The sequence below is a fragment of the Typopeltis vanoorti genome, chromosome 18, assembly GCF_054136105.1.
Source record: "Typopeltis vanoorti isolate ZY-2024b chromosome 18, IOZ_Tvanoo_1.0, whole genome shotgun sequence".
Taxonomy (NCBI): domain Eukaryota; kingdom Metazoa; phylum Arthropoda; class Arachnida; order Uropygi; family Thelyphonidae; genus Typopeltis; species Typopeltis vanoorti.
In genome coordinates, this window is record NC_143566.1 from 9,951,609 (window position 1) to 9,978,684 (window position 27,076).

The 27,076-nt window shown below is 38.7% G+C and overlaps 1 protein-coding gene across 1 annotated transcript in view; it reads right to left on the bottom strand.

Moving 5' to 3' along the window:
* The window catches only part of LOC150096482 (mitochondrial carrier homolog 2-like), a 295,508-nt gene that overhangs the window by 255,326 nt on the left and 13,106 nt on the right, over positions 1 to 27,076 (bottom strand). Inside the window, exon 2 of the mRNA XM_090407808.1 lies at positions 25,938 to 26,022. Coding sequence (XP_090263934.1) covers positions 25,938 to 26,022 — 85 coding nt within the window. The remainder of the gene's footprint in view (positions 1 to 25,937; positions 26,023 to 27,076) is intronic.

Genomic DNA, 27,076 nt, shown 5'->3' on the forward strand with positions numbered 1-27,076 from the left:
GCTGTTTTCTGAACGAGTCAGTGTGTCAATGCAGGGAAACTAGAATTCCCAGGGTGGATGGTAGCAGGGGTGGCCTCTCGTGGGAATTAATGCTTGGGGGAAGGGGGACCACATCATGTAACACTGAGTCCAGTGGGGTCGAGAGGGGAGAACGATAGGTATAGAAGCAGTGACATTTTTATGCCCTATACTAAGGCCAAGTGTATCTGAAATAAAGGAGATGAATTGGTGGCGAGGATAGCGCAAGCCTGGCCAAAGATCATTGGGTTCTCTGAGATGTGGTTGACAGAGGATGATATGATAACAGGAATTGAAGTGGCAGAGTACAGCATTTTCGGCAGGATAGGAAAGGAAAACATGGTGATGGAGTACTGCTTATGATAAGTGATGATTTATGTCCTCTAAGAGTGGAGGCTTTGGAATGGTTTTGAAAGCATATAGTGTGAGGTAGAAGTGGCCAAGACAGGATATTTAGTGGGGTGTTGCTATAAACCAGGGAGCATGGAGGATGGAGAGGGAGATGTTTAGGCAGTTGAGCTTGGCAAGTGCAAGAAAAATGATTGTTATGGGAGATTTTAACTATAGCAGTATAAGCTAGGAAGAAGAAAATGCATGTAGTAATAAGGGGATGGAATTTCTAGAATTCTTGAGGGACAAATGTCTTAGGCAACATGTAATAGAGGGAACAAGAGGTTCAAGAGTTTGGATTTGGTCAAAGCTTCAGAAGAGCTGATAATAAGTGAGATGACATCTCTCCCACCAGTTGGACAGTACATGACACAGAGTGACCATGTGGTTTTGACTTGGAAGATGAAAGACATACAGGTGTATTAAAGAAAAGGGAATGCATGTGGAATTATAAGGCAGGTGATTATAATAGTCTTATGTATCAACTAGAGGCAGTCCCATGGAGGGCAGAATTGGAAGGCCAGGATATCATTAGCGCTTGGGAAATTGTGAAAGGATATATGTCAGCAGTAATAGTAAGCTGTATTCCACGAGTGAAAAAGTGGACACAATTTACCGTAAAGTGGATGACAAACAACATCAAACAGGAACTGCAGTTGAAAAAGAGATTATGGAAGAGATATAAGGAGAGAGGTAGAGGGCAGATACATGAAGAATATATGATGCAGGTCAGGAGAGTGACCAGTATGGTGAGGAAGGCAAAACTAGAATATGAGAAGAGATTAGCACTAAGATCCAAAGAAAATCCTAGGGAATTTTTTTAGCTATGTGGCCAGTAGGAGGAGAAATGATTGTGGAAGAATGACTTTGTGGGATAAAAATGGAAATAGAGTGACTGATGCAGAGGACATAGTGGAGTTGTTCAATGAGCACTTTCTTGAAGTATTGCTTGATATAATGCCCCATGGACACCATATAACTGTAGCATTTTGATTAGCTTTTCTCTTAGCACCTTGTCATATGCCTTTTGCAGGTCAACAAAACTTAATACAGATCTTTCTTATATTCCCACGATTTCTCAACAAATTGTCATAAAGTGAAAATGTGATCCTGATAGCCTGTATTTGGCCTGAATCCAGCTGTTCTTCACCAAGCTTCCCTTCCACAATGCTTCTAAATTGTTTCTGAAGTGTATTCGCAAAAGTTTTACCAACAACACTCAGCAGGGAAATACCTCTGCTAGAAAACTGAAATTCAGGGAGCATATTCTCACATTCAGTTCTATTTCCCTTTTTATTTTATATATGGGTACTATGAAACCTCTACTCCAATCAGCTGGAATTTGTCCCTCTGTCCAGACCTTCTCAATTATGCTGTGCAACCACTGTAATACTTTTATCCCTTCATACTTGAACATTTCTGGTTAAATATCATCTACTCCTGCTGCCTTTCCACATTTCAGATTGATGGCTTTTTTACTTCAAGTATGGATATATATATATATATATACATATATATATATACACACTGCAGATTGCATGCCAGCTGAGTGTTTTTTTACCACTGTGCTGTCACTCTTTAATTTAGCAATTTTTTGACTTACTCCATACATCATGGATATCTTTTTTCCCAGTTTTCATGTCACCTTTATCATCTCTAATCCCTTTTACAGCACTCCTTCCTTCATTTCTGAGCTTTTCAACAGCCTCCAGAATATTTTGCCACCCTCCTGATATTTAATTTCTATGTTCTTACCAAAGTATTCCCATGACTTTTGTTTAGCTAGTTTTACACAGTGCGTAAAAAATTTAAATATTATAACTAAGCTATACACATCATGTGTATAACTTAGTCATAATATTTAAATTCTTATTGTTCCGCATTGTTCTAATAGCCAGAAATCTTGTTTACTTTGCATGATTGCTATTTTATTTCCTTTTCTATTATAATCTAATCTGTCTGAAATAATCTAATGCCTAAATATTTAAAATTTGTCACTTGCTCTATTAGTTTTTATTTATTTCTGACTACATAGCTGATTGGTTGTGTACTAATCACTAGTGTTTTGACATTTTTTTCCCCCTTGTTATCACATTACATACATACATACATCTTCAAGGCCCACCTTTACTAATTGGGTTGTGGGGGGCAACAGCTGAAAGAGGAACTTCCAATGGTCACGATCCTCTGCCACCAAGCTCAGGTGTTCTGGTGGGATTCCCAAAGGTGTCCACCCAAGGTTTTGGATATAATCTATCCAGCGAGTCCTTGGCCTTCCACCCTCTGGCTTGGCAAAGAGGGCCTGCTGAGGGAGCCTCTCTTGTGGCATTCTGACCAGGTGCCCATACCAACGTAACTATCAAAACGGATCTATCAAAATGGAGAAGCAGCGATTGAGTATTGAGGGTTTCCCGATTTGCAGAGCTTCCGACTCTGTCGAGTCTTGTCAGCCCCACAACCACTCAGAGGAACCTCATTTCAGCCGGTTGGATTCGTGTCAACATTTTTTCAGTCATTACCTAACTCTCATGACCATAGGTGAGGATAAGGACATAGACTGTATTAAAGACAGCCAGTTTGCCTTCTGGCTTAACTCCCGCTTCAATACTACCGAACGGCCAAGCTCCCGCAATATTGAGCTTGCTAAGCCAATTCGAGTATCTAGCTCTATGTCCCATTTGTGAATATGGACCCAAGGTATTTAAACTTCTCCACCTGCCACATTTGGACTCCACTTACATGTAGTGTGAACCTGGATGGTTGTCTTGAGACCACAAATGTTTCAGTTTTGGCCACACTGATCTTCATTCCGGTGTCTGCAGAAACAGCTACAAACCTATCCAGGGTCTGCTGGAGGTCATCTGTGGAAGAGCTAAGCAGAACTAGGTAATCTGCAAAAACCAGACGTCCAATGCTACATCTTCCAATTCTGACACACTCACTGCCTTGGCTGTGCCTATCAATCCTGTCCATAAATATTATGAAAAGAAGGGGTGACAGAACACACCCTTGGCGGAGGCCAACGGAGACTGTGAAAGGTTCAGACTTTGTGCTCTTTACCCTGACACAAAACTCTGGGTATTCATACAGGGACGGACTTGATGGCAGCTAATAGTTGGCCATCCACTCTATACTTCTGTACTACTTGCCAAAGCTTATCCCGAGGAACCCAGTCACATGCCTTCTCCAAGTCCACAAAACATGTGTAGACATTCCTGGCATATTCCCAAGATTTCTCAAAGACTTGCCTTAAAGTGAAGATTTGGTTAGTTGTGCTTCTACCAGGACGAAAGCCACATTGTTCTTCCTGGAACTTTCACTCAACTATGCTCCTGCACTGTCTTTCCAAGCACCTAGCATACGCTTTCCCAGGCAGGCTGAGCAGAGAGATGCCACAATAGTTACTGCAATCCTTCTGGTCTCCCTTCTTGAAGACTGGTAATATTATGCCTATCTGCCATTGCTTTGGTGCTCGCTCAGATATCCAAGCAGCCTGACACAGTCGAGTCAGCCAGAGAACACCGTCTCGATTTAAGGCTTTCAGCATTTCGGGCTGAATTTCATCATTGCCTTGCCCGATTTTAGCGATTTTATTGCTAAATGGACCTCTTCTGCTGTGAGACTAGTCGTTGCCCCGATCTGAGCCTCTTGGATGTTCACAACTGCTGGGCCACCCGGGTTAAGAACTCTCAAAGTATTCCCTCCATCTGTGGAGAATATCCTTCTCGGTTGTTAAAAGTGCATCATCAGAGGCTTTAATTGCCCTTGCTGCACACAATTTCCTCCCTCGAAGGCGGAGGATGCTCTGCCAGAATACCTTGTTTGCATTTGCATAGGATGAGTCTAATCTTTCTCCAAAGGATTCCCAAGTCTTCTGCTTTGCTGTCTTTACTGGCTCAGCAGCAGCTTTTCATGCCTCAGCATACCGCAAACGCATCTCAAATGACCTGACCCTAAGCCATGTTAGGTAGGACTCCTTTTTTGGACTTTTTGGTTCAACCAAGGTGTCCTCTTCTCACTGCCCATTGCCACAGCATGAGAGTGCAGAGGCAGTGACAGCTGTTATGAACAGCTTCCACTCCTCTTCAACATCTGCAGTATGCTTGGGAATCTCTTTGAACCTGGAGGAAATGTTCTCTGCAAAATTCTTCCTCACAGCTTCATTTTTCAATGCCTCCCATTTCACGCGGTATTGCTGCTTAGGCCTACCAGCCTTGATGGTAGCATCTGGTTTCTGAAGCCGTAGAGTGCACACAACAAGGTGGTGGTCAGTTGACAGTTCTGCCACTCTTCTCACACGAACGTCCAACACTGAGGAAAATAGGTCTGCTGAGACTATAAAGAAGTCAATCAGAGACCTTTGTTCTAGTGTATCCTTGTACCAGGTGTATTATGGACTTCTCGGTGCTGGAAGAAGGTATTTATTATGGACAAGCTGTTAGTACAGCAGAAGTCCAATAATGTCAACCCATTTGCGTTAAGGTCAGGGGTGCTGTTCCTCCCAACCACACCCCTCCATGTCTGGTCATCTGTTTTTCAACATATGCATTGAAGTCACCCATCAGCAGGACTGATTCCATGTATGCCACCCTGTCAAAAGCAGCATCCACTTCCTCTAGGAAGGCAGAGTATTCTGACTCCAGATTTGGTGCATAGGCTTGCACCACAGCCAAATCATGGTTTTTCATCTGAAGCCTTAACACACATACCCGTCCCCCCAATGGGATCCACTCAGCAACACAGTCTGACAGCTGGAGGCTTGTGAGTATCCCCACACCCGCCTGAGCAGACATTGTCGGGCTCATACCAGAGCAGTAGAGCTTTCACCCCTTATCCAGGTCGACAGTTCCAGAGCCTCTCCTCTTGGTCGAAGAAAGCCCGACTAAGTCCAGCCGGTAGCGCTTGGCTTCCTCGACCAGTTCCAACTCCTTCCCTGTCAGAGAGAAGATGTTCAAGTTGCCTAAAGCCATAGTCTGGTGCTGTTGCATTGCATCTTTTACATCTATCACATTACATTTTTGTCAAATCAGTTTTAAATAAATGTTTCTCTTTGTAAACTCTTTACAAGTTTACCAAGAATCTATGTAGTTATTAGCATAGCAGATTACATTTACTATATTATTATCAATTTTTTATTCCATTTAACTTTTTATTTTTTGGTTCTGTAATTTTTTACAGATTTTAAAACAAATTTATCCAACAGTAATAGGCTTTAGCACATAGCTAATGAACAGTCAGTGACTAAAACAAATTACAATGCCAAAGTGTTTTCTTCATTTAAATTTATTACACATTATTATCTGCATATATATTTTTGATAAGCTTTATGCATTTGATAATCAAGTGCTTTAAAACTATAAAAGCATACAAAAACTGGAGTGTTATATTTTACTGATTGTTCTATTAGCTGTTTTTTTTTTTTACTGAAAATGATGAACAATCAGATTTTAGATCTGATTGTTCATCATTTATAATCATATTTTAAGGTAGCTAATGACACATTAATCCCTCTTTAATTATTTACATCTATTCTGTATTAAAAATGACACTATAGTACTTTTCCTCCATTCATCTGGTACTTGTTTTCTGATAAACACTTTTTTTAATACTTAATTAAAATATTATTTATCTTCATTTGCTTAACAATAAGTTGAGGAAGTTCAGAGGAAGCTTAGCTTCCTCTGAACTTCCTCAACTCTATCTGCTAAGGCATTCCATTCCATGCTATTTTTTCGATATCATTTCTTTAAGATTCCCACCTTTAGTTAAAGATGTTTTCAATATTGTCTTCTTATAATGATTGAGCTAAATCTTATGCTTTTTAATCTCTTTAATCTTATTATCTGCATGCTACTACTTAAAAGAAATTCTCTGAATGCTTAGTTGCTATATCAGGTAATGATATAGCATTAGAATTCTAATATCGATTAGTTTTTCAGGCCTAATGCTTCCTTTTTTTTATGATGGTTGTAAAAAGTTGTTTCTTTTGGTTACAAAGTAAATCATATTCTTGCTTAATCCTTTATCCAAGTGTAAGCAAAGTAAAATTTGCACATTAAGTTATCTTCACAACTAGGCTACTTATATAGAGAGGATGTTGATTTCACATCAATTGTCTCAGGTCAAAACCCAGACTGGTTTGACCTTTACTGAGGTATTGTTAAAGTGCAGGGAGGGGTGCTTCCACCAAAACTAGGAGGATCTACAAGATTTAGAGTAATCTTGTAGATCCTCATTTAGTTGGGAGTAATCATTTCCTTTCCAGGAGTGACTCAAATCACTCCTTGTAGATCCTCATTTAGTTGGGAGTAATCATTTCCTTTCCAGGAGTGACTCAAATCACTCCTGGAAAGGAAACTAAATGGTGGTTCCACTCCGCTGATAGGCAAAAATCTGCTACCCAGCAAAACCTCATTCTACTCCCCAGGAAGCAAGCAAGTCCAGAGACAAACATTATTAAATGTCACCAGTGTGAGCCAGATCAAGGAAGATACCAAGGTTGAATTAATGCAGAAGTCATATATTTACTAATTATATATTGGGTTTTATCCTTTATCCAAGTGTAAGCAACAAAGTTTGCGCCTGAAGTACTTTCAGGACTGGGGCAACTCGTGGTAAAGGCAGTATAAGTTCTCGTAACTTACCTTAGTATCTCCCATAATGCAAAAAAGGGAAATAAAACTGACTGCATATTGGGAGATACTAAGGCTAGTGATGAGAACTTAAACCACTTTTACCACGAATTGCCCCAGTCCTGAAAGTACTTCAGGTGCAAACTTTGTTGCCTACACTTGGATAAAGGATAAAACCCAATATATAATTAGTAGCATAGCCAAGCGAAAAACTTCCATAAGTCATATATTTATTTTCCATATACAAGTAGTAAAAAAGTGTATCACCTTTTTACTACTTGTTATTAAATATATTCTAGATCAGAGATAGTTGTAGAAAGTTTTTTTTTTATTATTAACTTGATTACAAAGTAAATTACATTTGACATGAAATTATATTCTTGTTTAATAATTTATCCAAGTGTAAGCAAATCAAAGGTAATCCTTCCCATGCTGCTTTTCCTTTATGTTATTACAGGGGATTTACGAAAAGTAATGTAACACATTTCTTTCTTAATAATGGTAAAAGGGAATGAGATAAAACATGGCGAACCCATTAATAATATTAAAAAAGATTGCCATTACAGTGTGATGATTGCAGTCACCTCAAAGCTAATTCCAGTTGCAAGATTGCAGAGCTACAATGCAGTATGGTCCCAATCAAGTGTCTGTGAAGTTATTTGTTTTTTGCAAGTAAAATGGGGTTCACCAAGTGACATTCACTATGAACTGGTTACTGTGTATAGTGAAAGGTGATGTCAAAGAAGCAGGTGTGTGTGTTTTTTTTTTTTTTTGTGCAATAAATTTAAAGCGGACCGTGGTGATCCTGAAGATCGACACTGGGAGGGCAGGCCTTCATCGAGCAAGACAGAAGAGAAGACATTTCATACATTAAGGGCTTCATTCTTGAAGACCAGTGAAACTGCATGAAATTGCACAAGTGGTGAACTTAAGTCCACTGTTTATGAAATTGTTTACCATGTCCTTAGCTTTCGAAAGGTATGCTCCTGCTAGGTGCCCCCAACAATTGTCAGAGGAGTACAAGACAACACACAGGGATGTGTCTGGAGAATCTGTTGCAATACAGCGACAAAGGCAAGGATTTTCTCGTTTCCCTTGTTATACGAGAACAAGTAAAGTGATGAAACATTAGTTCATCACTTTACTCCAGAGAACAAACACGACTCCATGACCTGGAAACATCCACAATCTCCTGTGCGCAAAAAATTCAATACTGTTCCCACCATTCCAAAAGTCATGGCTACAGTGTTCCGGAATTGCTAAGTTGTTCTGTTGGTGGATTTCTTGCAAAGGGAGAAGCAATCAATGCAGAGTTTTACTGTGCCCCATTGGCAAAATGAAAGCCAACATTTGATGTAAAAATTAGGACTCTTGACAAGTGGTGTGATATTGGTGCATGACAATGCTACTCCACATTCTGTACATACCACTAGTAAGTGGTGTGCTGTAATCATTGGGAAACTCTGCCATATGCCCCCCACCCCTTCAGCCTTCCACTTGTTCGACCCCTCAAGACACATCTTTTTGAAAAGCATTTCACTATGGATGAGGAAGTTCATTAGGCTGTGTTACAGGTGTGGGCATGGGACTTCTTCAGTACTGTTATTAATAAACTCAACTATCTTTGGGACAAGTGCATTAATAAATTTGGACACTTTGGGAAAAAGTAATAATGCATGTTCACTTATTTCTTGGTGTATAATTTCAACTTCCTATTATTAAACATCCTCAAGAAAAACAAAAGTGTTACCTTACTGTTTGGAACAGTAAGGTAACACTTTTGTTACCTTACTGTTACCCCCCCCCCATATATAGTGTATTGTGGATATGCTTCCTAAAGATATTTCTTTCCGTTATTTTGTGTGTGTGTGTGTGTGTGTGTGTGTGTGTGTGTGTGTGTGTGTAGTTTATTGTGGATGTGCTTCCTAAAGATATCCACAATAAAGATTTCTTCCTGTTATTTTATGATTTTCTTTGTTATAGAATGTGTTATTTATTCTCAGTCATTGTCTGTACAAAACTGTAATAACTTAATTCCATTTTTATTTTGCAGTGTGGGTTAAATCTTTGACATATTTTCCTGGTACTATCAGGAAATTTCTGCATTTAATTTAAATGAACTCAGCCCATGAGTTCATATATTGACCTTTTATTAGTGTGTTTAGGTTTCACTGGCCCAACTGCTGTTTCCGACTTGGTTTTCATTAGAGAATAGGCAGACGCATTAAGAAGCCAAAAACCCCCAGTCCAACTATAGTAGTCATCTCATATCAAAAAATTATATTGTTCATAAGTGAACTCTCTCAGTAGGTGCATAAATAAATTACTAAAATAAACAACCTAAAAGGTTTCGTTGTGGTAAAAGTATATTATTAATATAAAAAGATAACATATATCTACTCTATAATATAAAAAAGATTTTTTGTAATGTTTTTTGTCAAGTTATTTGAAACTCAGGGGCTACCCTGAGTGTCGAGTCTTCAAAATTCGAGTCGTCCGAATTCAAGGCGAACTGGCCTACCAGTCCAGAACTCGGGGGGGGGGGTTGAGTTTTCAAAATTCGAGCCATCATAATTCAAGGAGAACTGGCCTACCAGTCAGGAAATTGGAGGGGGGTGCCATAGGGGGGAAGAAACCCCTTTCGAGTCTTCAAAATTCAAGAACTGGAGTACCAATTCTTGAATTTTGAAGACTCGAAAGGGGTCAAGGAGAACCGGCCTACCAGTCCGGAACTCAGGTTTGGGCAGCGTAGGTGCCAGGGGGAGGAATCCCCCCCTTTCGAGTCTTCAAAATTCGAGTCATCAGAATTCAAGGAGAGCCGGCCTACCAGTCCGGAACTCGGGGGGTTTGGGCGGCATAGGTGCCAGGGGGAGGAATCCCCCCCTTTCGAGTCTTCAAAATTCAAGTCATCAGAATTCAAGGAGAGCCAGCCTACCGGTCCAGAACTGGGGGGGGAGGGGGCTTTTGAGTTTTCAAAATTAGAGCCATCATAATTCAAGGAGAACTGGCCTACCAGTCTGGAACTTGGGGGGGGGGGTGCCATAGGGGGGAAGAAACCCCTTTCGAGTCTTCAAAATTCAAGAACTGGAGTACCAATTCTTGAATTTTGAAGACTCGAAAGGGGTCAAGGAGAACCAGCCTACCAGTCCAGAACTCAGGTTTGGGCAGCGTAGGCACCAGGGGGAGGAATCCCCCCCCCCCCTTTCGAGTCATCAGAATTCAAGGAGAGCCAGCTTACCGGTCCAGAAGTCAGGGGGGGCTTGGGCACCGTAGGAGTCGGGGACCCTCTAGTATACACCTAAACCTCTTTTTATGTGAATTTTTTTTTACGCGAATTCTTCTTCTTCTCCCACTTAAGTGGGGTCACTGTTTATAATGAGTCTCCTCCACACATTCCTGTCTTGGGCTGTCACCACATCCAAGTTCTTCATCCTCAAGTCCTCTTCTACCAGCTCCTTCCATCTCTTCTTTGGCCGCCCAAGCTTCCGCCTTCCTTGCACATCCATCTGCATGACCCTTCTTCCCACATATTCGTCCTCCCTCCTCATCACCTGACCAAACCAGCTCAACCTTGCCTCCTGTATTTTTGCTCCTAAGTTCGTAACTTTCACTGTTCCCCTGACATAGTCATTTCTCAGACGATCCTTTCTGGTTACACCGCACATCCACCTAAGCATTCTCATCTCTGCTACTTCCATCCTGCTGATGTTATTTTCCCTCAGGGCCACAGTTTCTATAGCATATGTCATAGCTAGCCTCACTACTGTCCTATAGATTTTGCCTTTCAGATTGATCGGCACCCTCTTATTGCATAACACTCCAGCCATCTCCCTCCAGTTCCTCCAACCCACTTCCTTCTCAGCTCCTCCATCTTCTTCCACTGTTGAACCTAAGTATCTAAAGTCTCTCACCGTCCTGATGACATTTCCTTCCAGCTCCAGATCTGTCTCCTATCCGCTGCGCACTGTGCAACACATATACTCTGTCTTCTGCTCGGTCTCATATCTCTCTTCCAGTACTTTTCTCCATCTTTCCAGTTTAGTTCCTGCTCCTTCTCTTGAATCTGCACACAGCAAGATGTCATCTGCATACAACACTGTCCAAGGCGCATCTTCTCTCACCTCCTCTGTTACAACCTTCATCACAATATTAAACAGAAACGGACTTAATGCTGACTCTTGTTGCAAGCCAACTGTTACTTGAAAACTTTCTGTCTGTCCCAGACAGGTCCAAACACTAGATATCCGAATTGGGATATCAAAAATAATTTTTACACGATTTTTATTCACTTTTACGCGACCAACCTAAAGTCTAAGTTAAGAAAAAATCCTAACTCAAGAAAATTCTGAGAATTTTGTAGAATTGCATTCTCGATTCAATTAAGAAAATTCCCAATAAATGAAATTCTTACAAATTTCATTTATTGGGAATTCCCCGAATTACATAACTGACTGCACATAAAAAAAGCAGTTCATAGCAGTTTGAATTTGGTGTTTAAGTAGACAACACAGTTACTGCATTTTTTGCATTTGTATTTTTTTAAGTGAAATCAAAATAAAAATCACATTATAAAATTAATAATTTTGCCAAGAAATAATAAATGGTAAGCTACATGTAATTTTCAAACTTTCATTTCATTAACCGAAGATTTTAATCTAGCCCTCACATGATGTTGCCAATAACCAAAAAAAAAAAAGAAAAAAAAAAATAAGCAGTTTCCTTGGATATAAAAATTCAAATTTTAGATCATCTTCAAACTGGGGAAGGTGCAATGGCTGCGGGTATGCATTTTGGAGTCCGTGAATCAACTGTCAGTTCTATAAAGAAAATGAAGAGGCTATTAGAAAAGCGGTATGTTCTGGTACAAAATCGAGTGCAAAATTATCATCACACACAAGAGATGTTGTCCTAGAAAAGGCCGAAAAAGATTTAGTGATGTGGATAGATGTACAAAAAAAAAGAATGCCAGTTGATGGAAATTCCATCAAGCAATCATCATTGAGATTTTATGAACAGATTAAAAAACTGCAGCCAGATACTTCATCTCAATCGAGGAAAAAATATGAATTTCATTCAAGTAATGGTTGGCTGGCTAAGTTTATTAAAAGACATGCTCTTCATAATATAAAAATTAAAGGTGAAACGGCTTCTGCTGATTAAACAGCTGCTAAAGTATTTCCACAAAAACTTGCTAAAATAATTGAAGATGGAGTTACACTCGTGAACAAGTTTGGAATATGGATGAAACCGGCCTTTTCTGGGAAAAAATGCCAAACAGAACTTACGTATCAAAAATGCAAAAAACTGTTGGTGGGTTCAAAGCAGCAAAGGATCACATGACACTCCTATTTTGTTCGAACGCTTTAGGAGATGGGATGTTAAAACCACTGCTCATAAATCGATCATTAAGATCACGGCCAATGAAAGGCATAGATTTTCAAAAATTGCCAGTTCATTGGATGGTCAACAAAAAAGTTTGGGTGACCATTGATATTTTCAGAGTGGTTCCACAAACATTTTGTGCCAGAAGTTAGATGCTATTTGAATGACAAGGGTCTCGAATTTAAAATGCTTTTGATTCTTGATAATGCACCTGGTCATCCTGCCATAGAACACCCAAATGAACAGATTAAACATATGTCAGGCGAACATTTCAGTACGTTTTGAACAAGTTAATGATGATGAAACACTGAAAAAATTTTCAATTATGGATTGTATTGATCAGGTTCGATTATCGTTATCTGAATTGAGATCAGAAACTATGAATGCATGCTGGAAAGTTATTTAGTACACCGCATGTGTTAAAGAGAATGCTCCTGTTTCCTTCAATCATACTGCAGAATTCCCTAATATAATAAGTTCGGCATGTGAAATTGGCAGAGAAGGATTCGATGATCTTACGTCAGCAGATATCGAAGAATTGTTAATTGATAAACCTCTTAGCGAAGACGAAATATTGGAGATTGTTTCTGAGACTCCTGAAAGCGAAGAAGTTAATGATAATGATCAAGATAATCCTACTTTTACTGCTGATATTATTAAAGGTCTTAAACTGGCCAGTAATTTAGGCAATTATTTTGCCGGACATGATCCAAATGAAGAATGTGCTGGGAAGTTTTCACGTGAACTTAAGTTGTTAATGTCTTCATACAGAGAATTATATCGCGACTTATCTAAAGCATCAACACAGCGATTAATAACTGAGTTCATGCCTAAAACTACTGAAACAACCAGTGGTACTTTTGTTCAAGACATGACAAGTGACAAGAAGAATTCCACAAGTTGAGGCAAAAGTCGATGACGATAATACCATATCTAGTAGTTCCAGTGATATTAAAGTCTCACGAAAACGAAAGCCTTCGCGTTTATGTCAGAAACTGATAGCGAATAACGTAATTTTTTTTATAGAATCCTTAGCAAACAATTGAAATGAATATGTTAAAGAGCTAAGAGGCTATTTTTCTGGGGGCGTAAAATAAGTCCAGGGAATAATAAAGAGGGGATAATTTACACCGCCATAAAAATAGCCTCGTGGCTCTTTATCGTAGTAATAATAATATATGGGTACACCGCTCTGGCAATTCGTTAGTGGGGGGTATATGTATGAAATTCAATTAATTTATTATCTCATTATTATTACGTTACCCCACCAAGAAATCCAAGACTCCGTTGTGGAAGGGCACTCCACACAACTCACTGTTTACACTACTTAATACATTATCTACACACAATGCTATCTACTGCCTAATAGTATTTTTTGCCCGTCAATTGTGTGCATGTATACGGCTGATTTGCCTATATATAGGATGAAAAACCCCTGCTACCACCATATGAGACTGACTAAAGTTCGGTTCACTTTAAACCTTGGTATTCCAGGTCTACCTACTCACTGATGAGACCTCAATAAAGGTCGAAACCGGTCTGTGTAGTGACTTCTCATAATGTAAAACAGTAATAATACATCTCCTAGGGGCTGCGTTTTACATTATGAGAAAATATTAAGGATAGTGACGAAGCTTGCTCCACCTTTGCAACGAGTTGCCCTAGTGTTGTACTACCCAGGTGATCACTTATGCCTGGACTCGCCGATAGTTCTTCGGCATGAGAATCTTTGATTTCGATATCCAAGTTTCGTATCCGGCTTTAAAATAAAATAATGAAGGATTTATTATCCCCTTCATTGATATGAATATGTTTTTTTTAAGTTATTAAAATTCATTATATGTGTATTCTCCATGAAATGTAAATAAAAATCTTACAATCGTAACAAATTTAATGTTTGTTTTTTTCATTATTTTGCTTATATTTCAGGTTTGGAACCAATCTTCACTTTTTCTATGGAGTCAGTAGATCTTTTTATCATCATCAAATCATCATCATATTCCTGCCATGTACCCTCAAGGGGTGTACAGAATATGATAGTACTACATGAAAAATTTACATCATTACTAACTTCCTATCTACAATTTTCTTCCAGATCAGTCTGTTACTTGTCAAGACTCCAATATTATCAAATCTTATATTTCTATCGGCTAAGGCACTTTGTACCATATAAATCCACCTGTATCATGGTCTTCCTCTGGGTCGTTTTGCTGCCAACCTGGCAGAGAACACTTGTTTCACTAATCTTTCTTCACCCATTCTATGTAAGTGACCATACCACCTGAGATTAGCTCTGCTAACGTATTCCTGGATGCTGACAATGTCAAGTTCTTTCCTAATATCCTCATTTTTAATATGATATTGCTATTGATGCCATCTGTTCACGCCTATAATCTTTCTCAGGACTCTCATATCTGTGATCTCTAGTCTTTGGTCAAGTGTTTTACTTCTGACCCAGCTCTCAGATCCATAAATTAAAACTGGTTTGAACACTGTCTTGTATACAGCTAATGTATTGTTCCTACTAATTTCTCTCTTATTCCATATGAATTTATTCAATTGACTTCCTACCATACCAGCTTTGCTGAGTCTGTTGACTATTTCCATATTTAATTTACCATCTTCACTAAAAATCATGCCTAAGTAGCTGAAATGTTTTACTTGTTCCACAAGTTCTCCATTCACAACACAGTTGACATTTTCAATGATTCTACCTATTTTCATTGTCTTTGTCTTTTTATTGCTGACCTTCATACCATATCTATTACAACCGTTATTCAATTTAGTCAGAGAATCTTGCAAACTTGCAGCGGATTTATTTAAAAGTATAACATCGTCCACATAAAGCAAAGAGCTGACATTAACATCTCCAATCTGATATCATGTTTAATACCACTTTCCTTCATAATGTGATCATATAGATAATGAATAACAGAGGGGATAATGTACATCCTTGTCTCACACCAGATTTAACATTAAACCATCTTCCTGTACTTCCTTCAATTCTAACTGCTGACTTACAACTCAAATAAATACTAAGCACTGCTTGATATAATGCCTCATTGACACCATATAACTGTAGCGAATTGAAAAGCTTCTCCCTTGTCATATGCCTTTTCCAAATCGACAAAACCTAAATACAGATCTCTGTTATATTCCCATGCTTTCTCGACTATTTGTCGTAAAGTGAAGATCTGATCCTGAAAGCCTCTATTTGGCCTGAATCCAGCTTGTTCTTCACCAAGCTTTTCTTCCACAATTCTTCTCAACCGTTTCTCAAGTATACTTGCATAGATCTTGCCAGGAACACTCAGTAGGGAAATACTTCTGTAATTCTCACATTATTTCCCTTTTTATATATGGGTACTATGACAGCTCTACTCCAATCATCAGGAATTCGTCCCCTCTGTCCAGGCTTTCTGAACTATGCAGTGCAGCCACTGTAAGACTCTTATACTGAAATGTTTGAAAGGTGAAATGTTTAAAAGGAGGGCTATAATTGCAAATGACTTTATGCGTGGGTTATGTATGACGAGTGGTGTGGAATTTGTGGATGTGTGGAGTGAGTTTGATGGGCGAAAGGATCTATATAAGATGGATGGCTTGCATTTGAATGGTTACGGTGTAAGAAGACTTGAGAAAGTGTTGCTGAATGTAGTGGATGTACAAATTCAGGGAAACTAGATTTGTTAGGGGGGGGAGTAGAGAAACAGTACTTATAGAGGCAGTTGAATGTAAGAATGAATATAATATGCCAGAGCAAATAAGGACAACAAATCTGAGTGGGATAGTTAATATAAGGCGTCAAGGTATGGTTGGGGCTAATGGGGGTCTTAAATTCATGTACACTAATACTAGGAGTATTAGGAACAAGAAGGAAGAGTTTTTGGCCATGGTTGGCACTTCCAGACCACAGGTTATAGGTATTAGTGAAACATGGCTGACTGTAGATGATATAACTAGTGGGATTGAATGTGATGGGTATAGTGTGTTCAGGAATGACAGAGAGAATAAAATGGGGGGAGGAGTATTGTTGATGATAGCTGATGAGCTCCAGCCAAGGAGAATAGAAGTTGAATTGCAGGATAGAGAAAAGAGCACATTTGAGGCCATTTGGTGTGGCCTCAAATGTGCTCAAATTTGACCTCAAATTTGATTGTGGCTAGCAGAACTAAATATACAATTGGGTGCTGCTATAGACCAGGTGATGGAAAAGATGGTGGTGACAGTATGCACAAGCAAATAGAAGAAATGGGTGGAAGGAGGGTGATTATTATGGGAGATTTCAACTATGGTCGCATCGATTGGAGTGAGGAGAGGACACACGGGAGGAAGGAACTGGATTTTATGCGGTTATTAAGGGATAACTATCTGCGACAGCATGTAATGGAAAATACTAGGGGTCAGAGAGTGCTTGACCTAGGAATTACATCTGAGGATTTGGCTGTAACAAATATGACCACATTGCCACCAATCGGTGAGAGTGATCATAGGGTCTTAACTTGGGAGGTGGCTAAAGGTGTAGAATTTTCAATTAAGACAGGGTACATGTGGAATTATCGGGCTGGAAAGTATGACAAGCTTAGGAGTTTGATTGGTTCAGTCCCATGGCATGTACAACTGCAAGGACTAGAAGTTGATAGTGCATGGGAGGTAGTTAAGAAGTGCTTGCATGAAGCAATGGCTGACTGTATACCTAGAGTCCGAATAATAAATCAAGTAGGGGTTAAATGGATGAATAACACCATTAAGCTTGAGTTGCAAAAAAAGAAACAACTATGGAGGGAATTTAAGGAGAAGGGTGACCGGCAGGCACATGAACGGTATAAAGCACAGGCTAGAAGGGTGACGAGTGTGGTAAGAAAAGCAAAAAAGGATTACGAAAGAACATTGGCCATGCAGGCTAAAGAGAATCCTAAACAGTTTTTTAGATATGTAGCAAGTAAAAGGAAAAATGTACATGGCAGATTGATTTTAAAGAATGCCGATGGTAGGGAAGTAACTGAATCAGTTGAGATAGTTGAGTTACTGAGTGAGCACTTTGCAAAAGTATATCATCCAGGTGGTGACATTGTAGAAACGAATAAACCAGTAGATTATACGGGAATTGTGGTTAATGAAGTGGAGGTGAGTAGTCTATTGCATAACCTCAATGTCAATACATCTGTGGGATTGGATGGTATACCAGCTCGTGTTGTACGAGAAGCAGCTAAAGAATTGTCAGTACCCTTGACCATTTTGTTTAATTTGAGTCTCGGGTCTGGGTTAGTCCCGAGCGGGTGGAAAGAGGGGAAAATAGTTCCACTGTATAAAGGTGGTTCCAAGACTGCTGTAGTAAATTACCGACCGATTAGCATATCAGGAATCATTGTCAAGGTCTTAGAGAAAATAGTCAAGAGGAAAATACAAGATTGGATAGAAGAAAATGGGATACTGTATCGGGGACAGCATGGTTTCGTGAAGGGTAGGTCATGCCTCAGTAACTTGCTCACGTATTATAACACAGTGACGGCTGAACTGGATAAGGGTAATGGGTTTACGGTGATTCTACTGGACCTTGCCAAGGCCTTTGACAGGATTCCACATGGAATTCTAATCAGTAAATTGCAGCATATGGGAATGGACATAGGGTTGGTGAGATGGATAGGAGGGTGGTTGACGGAGAGATATCAGAGAGTGGTTTACTCGGGAGTAGAGTCCACAAGACGGCCTGTGACTAGTGGTGTGCCACAGGGATCTGTTCTTGGACCACTGCTGTTTAATTTGTTCATAAATGATATAGGAAATGATCTGAGAGGAACAGTTCATTTGTTTGCGGATGATGCGAAGTTGGGTAGGGCAATAGTGAATGCAGATGACGTCAAAATTTTGCAGGATGATTTGGATAGATTGGAGGTCTGGGCTAAGGAGAATGGATGTCAGTTTAATGTGGCAAAATGTAAGGTTATGCATTTTGGGGTGAAAAGATTGGCGGCAGTTTACTGCATTGGTGGAACCGTGCTCCAGGAAATTGATGAGGCACGAGATTTAGGAGTGTTGGTAGATAAGGAATTGAAATTTAGGGGACACATTGCAAAAGTGACCAAAACAGCTCATCAAATCACTTGGTTGCTGAAGAATACGATGACAAGCAGAGACAAGCAGGTTATTGTTCCTCTCTATCGAGCCTTGATAAGACCCCATCTAGACTACTGTGCTCAGATTTGGTCACCTAGGTTTCTTCTTGATGGGGAGGAGGTGGAGAGGATCCAGAGGCGAGTGACCAAGATGATAGCAGGTCTGTGGAATGAACCGTATGAGAACAGGTTGAGGATTTGTGGGTTGCAAAAATTGGTTGATAGGCGGAGGAGGGGAGATATGATTGAGACATTCAAATTACTGAAGGGTTTCTATAAAATTAATTCAGAAGATATTTTTGAGAACAGGGCTGGTTGTGGGAGGACTAGGGGACATCCATGGAAACTGGGCAAAAGTGTGGTTAGTAAAGGTGTTAGATCTGGGTTCTTTACTTTTAGAGTAGTGAATGAGTTTAATGCGCTCCCTGAGTTTGTGGTGGATGCGGTGACAGTGAATGAGTTTAAGGCGAGGTATGATAGATACTGTATGAATGTCAAATAGTTGTGATGAATATGATTTGGGGCCTCCTCGATGAGTCCAATGACTCCCTGGAGTTGCCCGTAATAATAGTAATAATACCACCATACTTCATTTCTGGTCGAATATCATCTACTCCTGCTGCCTTTCCACATTTCAAGCCTTTGATGCTTTTTTTACTTCAAGTATGGATATGTATTCCTGACTGCATGCCTGGTCAGTGTTTTTTATCACTGTGCTGTCATCACTGCTTGTTTCATTTAGCAGTTTTTCAAAGTAATTACTCCATACTTCAAGGATATCTTTTTCTCCTGTTTTCATTTCACCTTTATCATCTCTAATTCCTTTTACAGCACTCTTTCCTCCATTCCTAAGCTTCTTCAACAACCTCCAGAATATTTTGCCACCTTCTTGATATTTATTTTCTACATTCTTGCCAAAGTCCTCCCATGACTTTTGTTTAGCTAGTTTTACACACTGTTTAGCTTTCTTACATTTGTCTCTGTATTCTGTAAGAGTAAAAGCTGACTTATTTGCCAGGAACTTTTGATATGATTTCTTCTTTTCCTTCACTGCCTCTTTAACTTCCTGTGTCCACCAGGGAGTACGGATTTTTCTATCCTTGCAGACAACCTCACCACATGCCTCTTTTTTTGCAGAATCAATCAATATTTTCTTCAGTTTGCCACTGAATCTCCAAGGATTGATTCCTGTTCTCAAACTCTTTCATTTTTTCTTCAATAATCTTTGTGTATTTTAGTCTACAGTTCACATCTGAGAGCTGCTCAACTTTTATTCGCTTTAAAACTTTCTTACATATTATTCTTTTCAATATGAAATTCAATTTTATCCTGCTCAAGACTAAATAGTGATCACTTCCAATTTCAAATCCTCTGTATACTCTGGTGTCCTGCACCAGGGAGAAAACATCACTATCAACAATAACATAGTCAACGAGACTTTTCTTATTCCTTGCCTCTTCTCTCCATGTAAATTTGTGCACATTTTTATGTTGGAACATGGTGTTAGTAATAACCAGTCCATGTCCTGAGCAGAAATCCAACAGATATTTGCCATTATTATTAGCTTTGCTCTTTTCTCCAAATTTTCCCAAAATATTTTTGTATGTCTCACAATCATTTCCTACTCTACTATTTAGATCCCCAACAAGGACCAACTTTTCCTTTTTCATTGTGTCAGTTTCTTTTTCTAAAGCCTCAAAAAATTCCTCCACTTCTACCTTAGTAGAACCTTCTGTGGGACCATAGGCACAAATAAGTCTCATTGTCCAGTTCCCCATTCTCATATTTGCCCACATTACTCTACTTGAGACTGACTGCCATTCAAGAAGATTAGCCTCGTATTTTGTGTTGAATACTATGGCTACTCCTTCTTTTCCTTGATTGTCATTGCCTGAATATAACATTTTGTATTTATTGCTCAGAAAGATCTCACCAGTTTTGGTCTTTTTTGTTTCAGTCACCCCTATTATGTCGATCTGGTACTTATCTAATTCCTCAGCTAGCTCCATTTCTTTGCCATTCAGGCTTCTTACGTTGATAGTACCGATCTTTAACTCTGGTGATGTTGAGTTGGGGTTTGTTTTAGATTTGTTCCAGTAGCTGACTTTTCGCTGTTCGCCCTGGTTCCCTGGCGAAAACAACGGGGGCCTTGTTTAACCGGGCGACGCCCCAGCCGGCATGAAATTTTGTCATGTTGTACCATCATTTTTTATTTTGGTTTAACCAATAAGAATACAATTTGGTCGGCTAAATCTCAAATTGCCAGCCCATCCTCGTTCGTTCAGTATCAAAGTAGATACCCAACAGGGTGCACCACGAGAAGGTGAGGATTGGACATTAGGTCAGAAGCCCTGGTCGGTTCTCCGCATTCCTTTAAAGGCTATGTGGCGGTCTCCTCTCAGTTATACAGCTTTGACCCTTAAGCACCCCGACAGTATACTTATTACTGTTAAGTCCCTAACCCCTATAACTCTGTTGATTTAATGTATCGACTTACATCCAAACCGACTTATGTCCTGAACGATGGAACGGAACCCTGACGTAAGTCGAGGGACGACTGTATTTTGCAAGCTGCAAAAAGGTTGGTAATACTTTTGACTATGTGTTAAAATACTCAGTAATTCCCAATGTGCCTTTTTGACAGCAGTATAAATAAACAGAAATTTAGAACAAATAAAGGAATGAGATTTTTAAAAATTTCTTTGTTGACAGATTTTTTTTCCAGATGCTCCACTCTTCACTATTACAGATAGCTGAGCCCAAGACTATCAATGATTACATGGCATCAGGGAAATGTTATTATATCATGATCATTCATAATAGCTTATTATTGATAATTATCTATCAACTGCATGTTCTTATTTACAATGCAATATTAAAAATCAACGGTTATCAAATGAAAAATTTAAGTGTGCTGTATGGCTCACTTGAATTTTTCATTGTGAAAAGTTGATTGAAATTCTTCATAAAATATTTCATGAATAATTATTTACTTGTATTTAAAAAACAACTTCCAATGATTATTTACTTGTATTTAAAAAACAATCTCTTTACTAAACAAAAAGTATTGTGAAAATGAATGACACTGCAATTTTATTTCACCAGCTATTTTACGACTTTGTCTTTCATGTTGATCTACGTCTCACTGCCATCTTCTCAGTTTTAAAATCACACACACAGAATCTAAACTCAACTAAACATTACCTACCAATTACAGCTCCCATAGAACAAAATTTAACTGACAAATTACCAATATCAGCACACACACAACAAACATAAAATTTCTTCTGCAGCTCTCATAACACCTGTCCTATCTTTACCATCTGGTGGTCACTTTCCTTAAAAATAATAAGTAAAAACTCAAAAAAATTAAGAATGTCCAATAAATATGTATAACTGTATATAATACATTTAAATATAGTTCTCTCTTGTTATGAAGCTGGATACAAATGCGGCCTGCAAGTATAAAAATATTGCTGATTCCTTAAATTATTAATCTTGGTATTAAACATTAGTGTTCCTTTAACATTTCCTTTGAATTTTATAAAGAACAATATCTGTTATGGTGTACTTAAGGGTCAAAGCTATACAACTCAGAGGAGACCTCCACATAGCCTTTAAAGGAATGCAGAGAACCGATCAGGGCTTCTGACCTAATGTCCAATCCTTCTTGTGGTGCACCCTGTTAGGTATCCACCTGGATACTGAATGAATGAGGATGGGCTGGCAATTTGAGATTTAGCAGACCAAATTGTATTATTATTGGCTTAAACCAAAATAAAAAATGATGGTACAACATGACAGAATTCCATGCCAGCTGGGACGTCGCCCAATTAAACAAGGAACCCTGTTGTTTTTGCCAGGGAACCAGAGCAAACAGCGAAAAGTCAGCTACTGGAACAAATCCTAAAACCCACCCCAATTCAACATCACCAGAGTTCAAGATCAGTACTATCTATATAAGAAGCCCGAATAGCAAAGAAATGAAGTTAGCTGAGAAATTGGATAAGTACCAGATCAACATAGGGGTGACTGAAACAAAATAGACAAAAACTGGTGAGATCTTTCTCAGCAATAAATACAAAAAATTATATTCAGGCAATGACAATCAAGGAAAAGAAGGAGTAGGCATAATATTCAACATTAAATATGAGGCTATTCTTCTTGATTGGTAGGCAGTTTCAATTAGAGTGATGTGGGTAAATATCAGAATGGGGAACTGGACAATGCGACTTATTTGTGCCTATGGTTCCACCGAAGGTACTACTAAAGTAGAAGTGGAAGAATTTTTGAGGCTTCAGAGAAAGCAACTGACACAATGAAAAAGGAAAAGTTGGTCCTTGTTGGGGATCTAAATAGCAGAGTAGGAAATGATTGTCAGACATATAAAATTCTATTGGGAAAATTTGGAGAAAAGAGCAAAACTAATAATAATGGCAAATACTTGCTGGATTTCTGCTCGGGACATGGACTGGTTATTACTAACACAATGTTCCGACATAAAAATGTGCACAAATTCACATGGAGAGAAGAGGCTAGAAATAAGAAAAGTCTCATTGACTATGTTATTGTTGATAGTGATGTTTTCTCCCTGGTGCAGGACACCAGAGTGCACAGAGGATTTGAAATTGGAAGTGATCAATTTAGTCTTGAGCAGGATAAAATTGAATTTCATATTGAAAAGAAGAACATGTAAAGTGAATAAAAGTTGAGCAGCTCTCAGATGTGAACTGTAGACTAAAATATACAAACAAGATTGAAGAAAAAATGAAAGAGTTTGATAACAGGAACCAAAACTTGGAGATTCAATGGCAAGCCCTGAAGAAAACACTATTTGATTCAAAAAGAGAGACATGTGGTGAGGTTGTCTGTAAGGATAGAAAAATCAGAACCCCATGGTGGACACAGGAAGTTAAAGAGGCAGCGAAAGAAAAGAAGAAAGCATATCAAATGTTCCTGCAAATAAGTCAGCGTGTGCTCTTAGAGAACAGAGAGACAAATGTAAGAAAGCTAAACAGTGTGTAAAACTAGCTAAACAAAAGTCAGGGAGGACTTTGGTAAGAACAAAGAAAATAAATATCAAGAGGGTGGCAAGATATTCTGGAGGTTGTTGAAGAAGCTCAGAAATGGAGAAAGAGTGCTGTAAAAGGAATTAGAGATGATAAAGGTGTCATGAAAACAGGAGAAAAAGATATCCTTGAAGTATGGAGTAATTACTTCGAAAAATTTCTAAATGAAACAAGCAGTGATGACAGCACAGTGGTAAAAAAACACTCAACAGGCATGCAGTCAGGAATACATATCCATACTTGAAGTAGAAAAAGCCGTCTAAGGCCTGAAGTGTGGAAAAGCACCAGGTGTATTCAACCAGAAATGCTCAAGTATGGAGGTATAAAAGCCTTACAGTGGCAGCACTGCATAGTTCAGAAGGCCTGGACAGAGGGACAAATTCCAGATGATTGGAGTAGAGCTCTCATATACCCATATATAAAAAGGGAAATAAAACTGAATGTGAGGATTACAGAGATATTTCTCTACTGAGTGTTCTTGTAAGATATATGCAAGTATACTTGAGAAATGGTTGAGAAGGATTGTGGAAGAGAAGCTTGGTGAAGAACAAGCTGGATTCAGGCCAAATAGAGGCTTTCAGGATCAGATTTTCACTTTACAACAGATAGTTGAGAAATCATGGGAATATAACAAAGATCTGTATTTAAGTTTTGTAGATCTGGAAAAGGCATATGACAAAGTGCCAAGAGAGGAGCTATTCTTGACACTACAGTTATATGGTGTCAAAGGGGCATTATATCAAGCAATACTTAGTCTTTAGAAAGGGGGATGGTAAATCCTTTTGGCAATTCGATAGTAGCGGTATGAGTTCATGTGTTCACTTAAAACCTTGATATTCCAATTCTACTTACTCACTGATGAGACCTCAAAAAAGGTTGAAACCAGTCTGGGTAGTGACCTCTTCTCATAATGTAAAACAATATATATACATCTCTTAGGAGCTGGCTTTTACATTATGAGAGAATATTAAAGTTAGTGAGGGAGCTTGCTCCACCTTTGCATGGAGTTGCCCTGGTGATGTACTACACAAGTGATCATTTACACTTGGGCCTGCCGATAGTTTTTTCGGCATGAAACTCTATGGATTTCAATCCGGGTTTCGTACCCGGCAATTAAAACTTAAAGGGATTTACCATCTCCCTTTCTATTAACATTTTTGCCAGTAAAATAGCCTTTCAGCTTATTAAATTAGTAATACTTAGTCTTTATTTGAGTTGTAAGTCATTAGTTAGAATTGAAGTACAGGAAGGTGGTTTAATGTTAAATCTGGTGTCAGACAAGGATGTACATTTTCCCCTCTGTTGTTCATTATGTATATGGATTGCAATATGAAGGAAAGTGGTATTAAACCTGCTTTGCTTTATGTAGATGATGTTATACTTCTAAATAAATCTGCTATAAGTATGCAAGATTCCCTGACTAAATTGAATAACTGTTGTAATAGATATGGTCAGAAGGTCATTAAAAAGACAAAGACAATGAAAATAGGCAGAAACATTGAATATATCGACTGCATCATGAAACTTTGGTAAAGTGTTTTACTTCTGTCAACAAGTAAAATATTTCAGTCACTTAAGTACAATTTTTAGTGAAGATGATAAGTTAAATATGGAAATAGACAACAGAATCAACAAAGCTGGTATGGTAGGAAGTCAGCTGAATAGATTTATATGCAATAAGACAGAGAGAGAAAAATTAGCCAAAACACTAAATTAGTTGTATACAAGACAGTATTGAAGCCGATTTTAACTCATGGATCTGAGAGCTGGGTCAGAAGTAAAACACTTTACCAAAGACTAGATACCGCAGATACGAGAGTCCTGAGAAAGATTAGGGGGGACATGAACAGATGGCATCAATGGCAATATGATATTAGAAATGAGGATATTAGGAAAGAACTTTACATTGTCAGCATCCAGGAATGCATTAGCATAGCTAATCTCAGGTGGTATGGTCACTTAAACAGAATGGGAAAATAAAGATTAGCAAAACAAGTGTTCTCTGCCAGGTTGGCAAAAAAAGACCCAGAGGAAGACGAAGATATATGGATTGATACAGTAAAAAGTGCCTTAGAAGATAGAAATATAAGATCTGATAATATTTGGAGTCTTGACAGGTAACAGACTGATTTGTAGGAAAATTGTAGATAGGAAGTTTGTAATGATGTAATTTTTCATGTAGTACTATCATATCCTGTACACCCCTTGAGGGTATATATCAGGAATTTGATGATCATCATCAAATTGACATAACAGATATTCATGATGATGAATATCTGTTATGTCAACTTATGCAAAAGAACAGAATTTAAATGAAAATAAATACTCACTGTATCTGAAAGCTCCTGGAAGTACAAGTGCTCGTCGTCCAAACAATGTGTGAGATGGTTTAGGTGGTAGTGGTTCATGACCAATCTTTAAATAAAATAAAAGGAAGAAATGGTATTATAATGATATATTCATATTATTAGTGTTAGTCAACTTTAAGAACATCTACATATAAAAGAAATAAATAATACAACTCCTTTTATTCTCCAAAGAGTAGGCAAGATTCTTTAGTCCTAATAACTTTTTGGAAGAATGATGGGCAGATGGTCTCCAAGTCAGCTATCATAAATAGCCCAGTCCAAGACTATAAATGATTATATGGTATCAGGTTAAAGTCATGCTATTATATATGCTTATTAGGATTTAAATATATATAATAGCATGACTTTCACTAAACTTTTTGAGATGCAGGGTTAAAACCCACATCTCTGTTTGGAAAAATCACACTTGTCTGCGCCAAAGATAGATGAGAAAAACCTAAAAAAAGTTATTTTAATTGGTGATTAGAATCAAACCTATATTTTGCAGTCTAGTAATGTGGAGGAAGATGCCATTTCCACAGAGCTACACATGCATATGTGTATACATAATTAGAAGGATAATATGAGTTTATATCAGTTTGGGTCTATAATGGGCAAATGTGCAATATACAGCCTCTCCCTGTCAAGTCAACTTGCCTTCCTGTGGTGTGGCCTGTTCCCATGAAAGCTACTATGTGAAACCCGCAAGTATTCCCGCTATAAAGGGATACTTTCCTTTCCTAGTTGGAGGAAATACCAACTACACTACTAGGTGGAGGATGACCTTCATTATCCAGTGAAATACCCACTACCTGCCTTATTGGAGGCCTGAAGTGGCATATACCATATGTGAACTCTAGAACAGAGATTTCGGTCTCTGCTTCCCCCTCGCTTCACTGTTGCAAGGCCATGCTACACACACACACACACACACACACACACACACACACACACACACACACACACTTAGAAACCCATAACTCCTCCATTTCAAGGGCACATCAGTTAAAATGCCTGCTAAACATCTCAGTAACAAGTCAGGATGCTTCCTGATCAATAAACTTCTGACTCCTCATTTGCATCCAGACACAGCACTGATGTACTTATAGGTCCTTGCATGG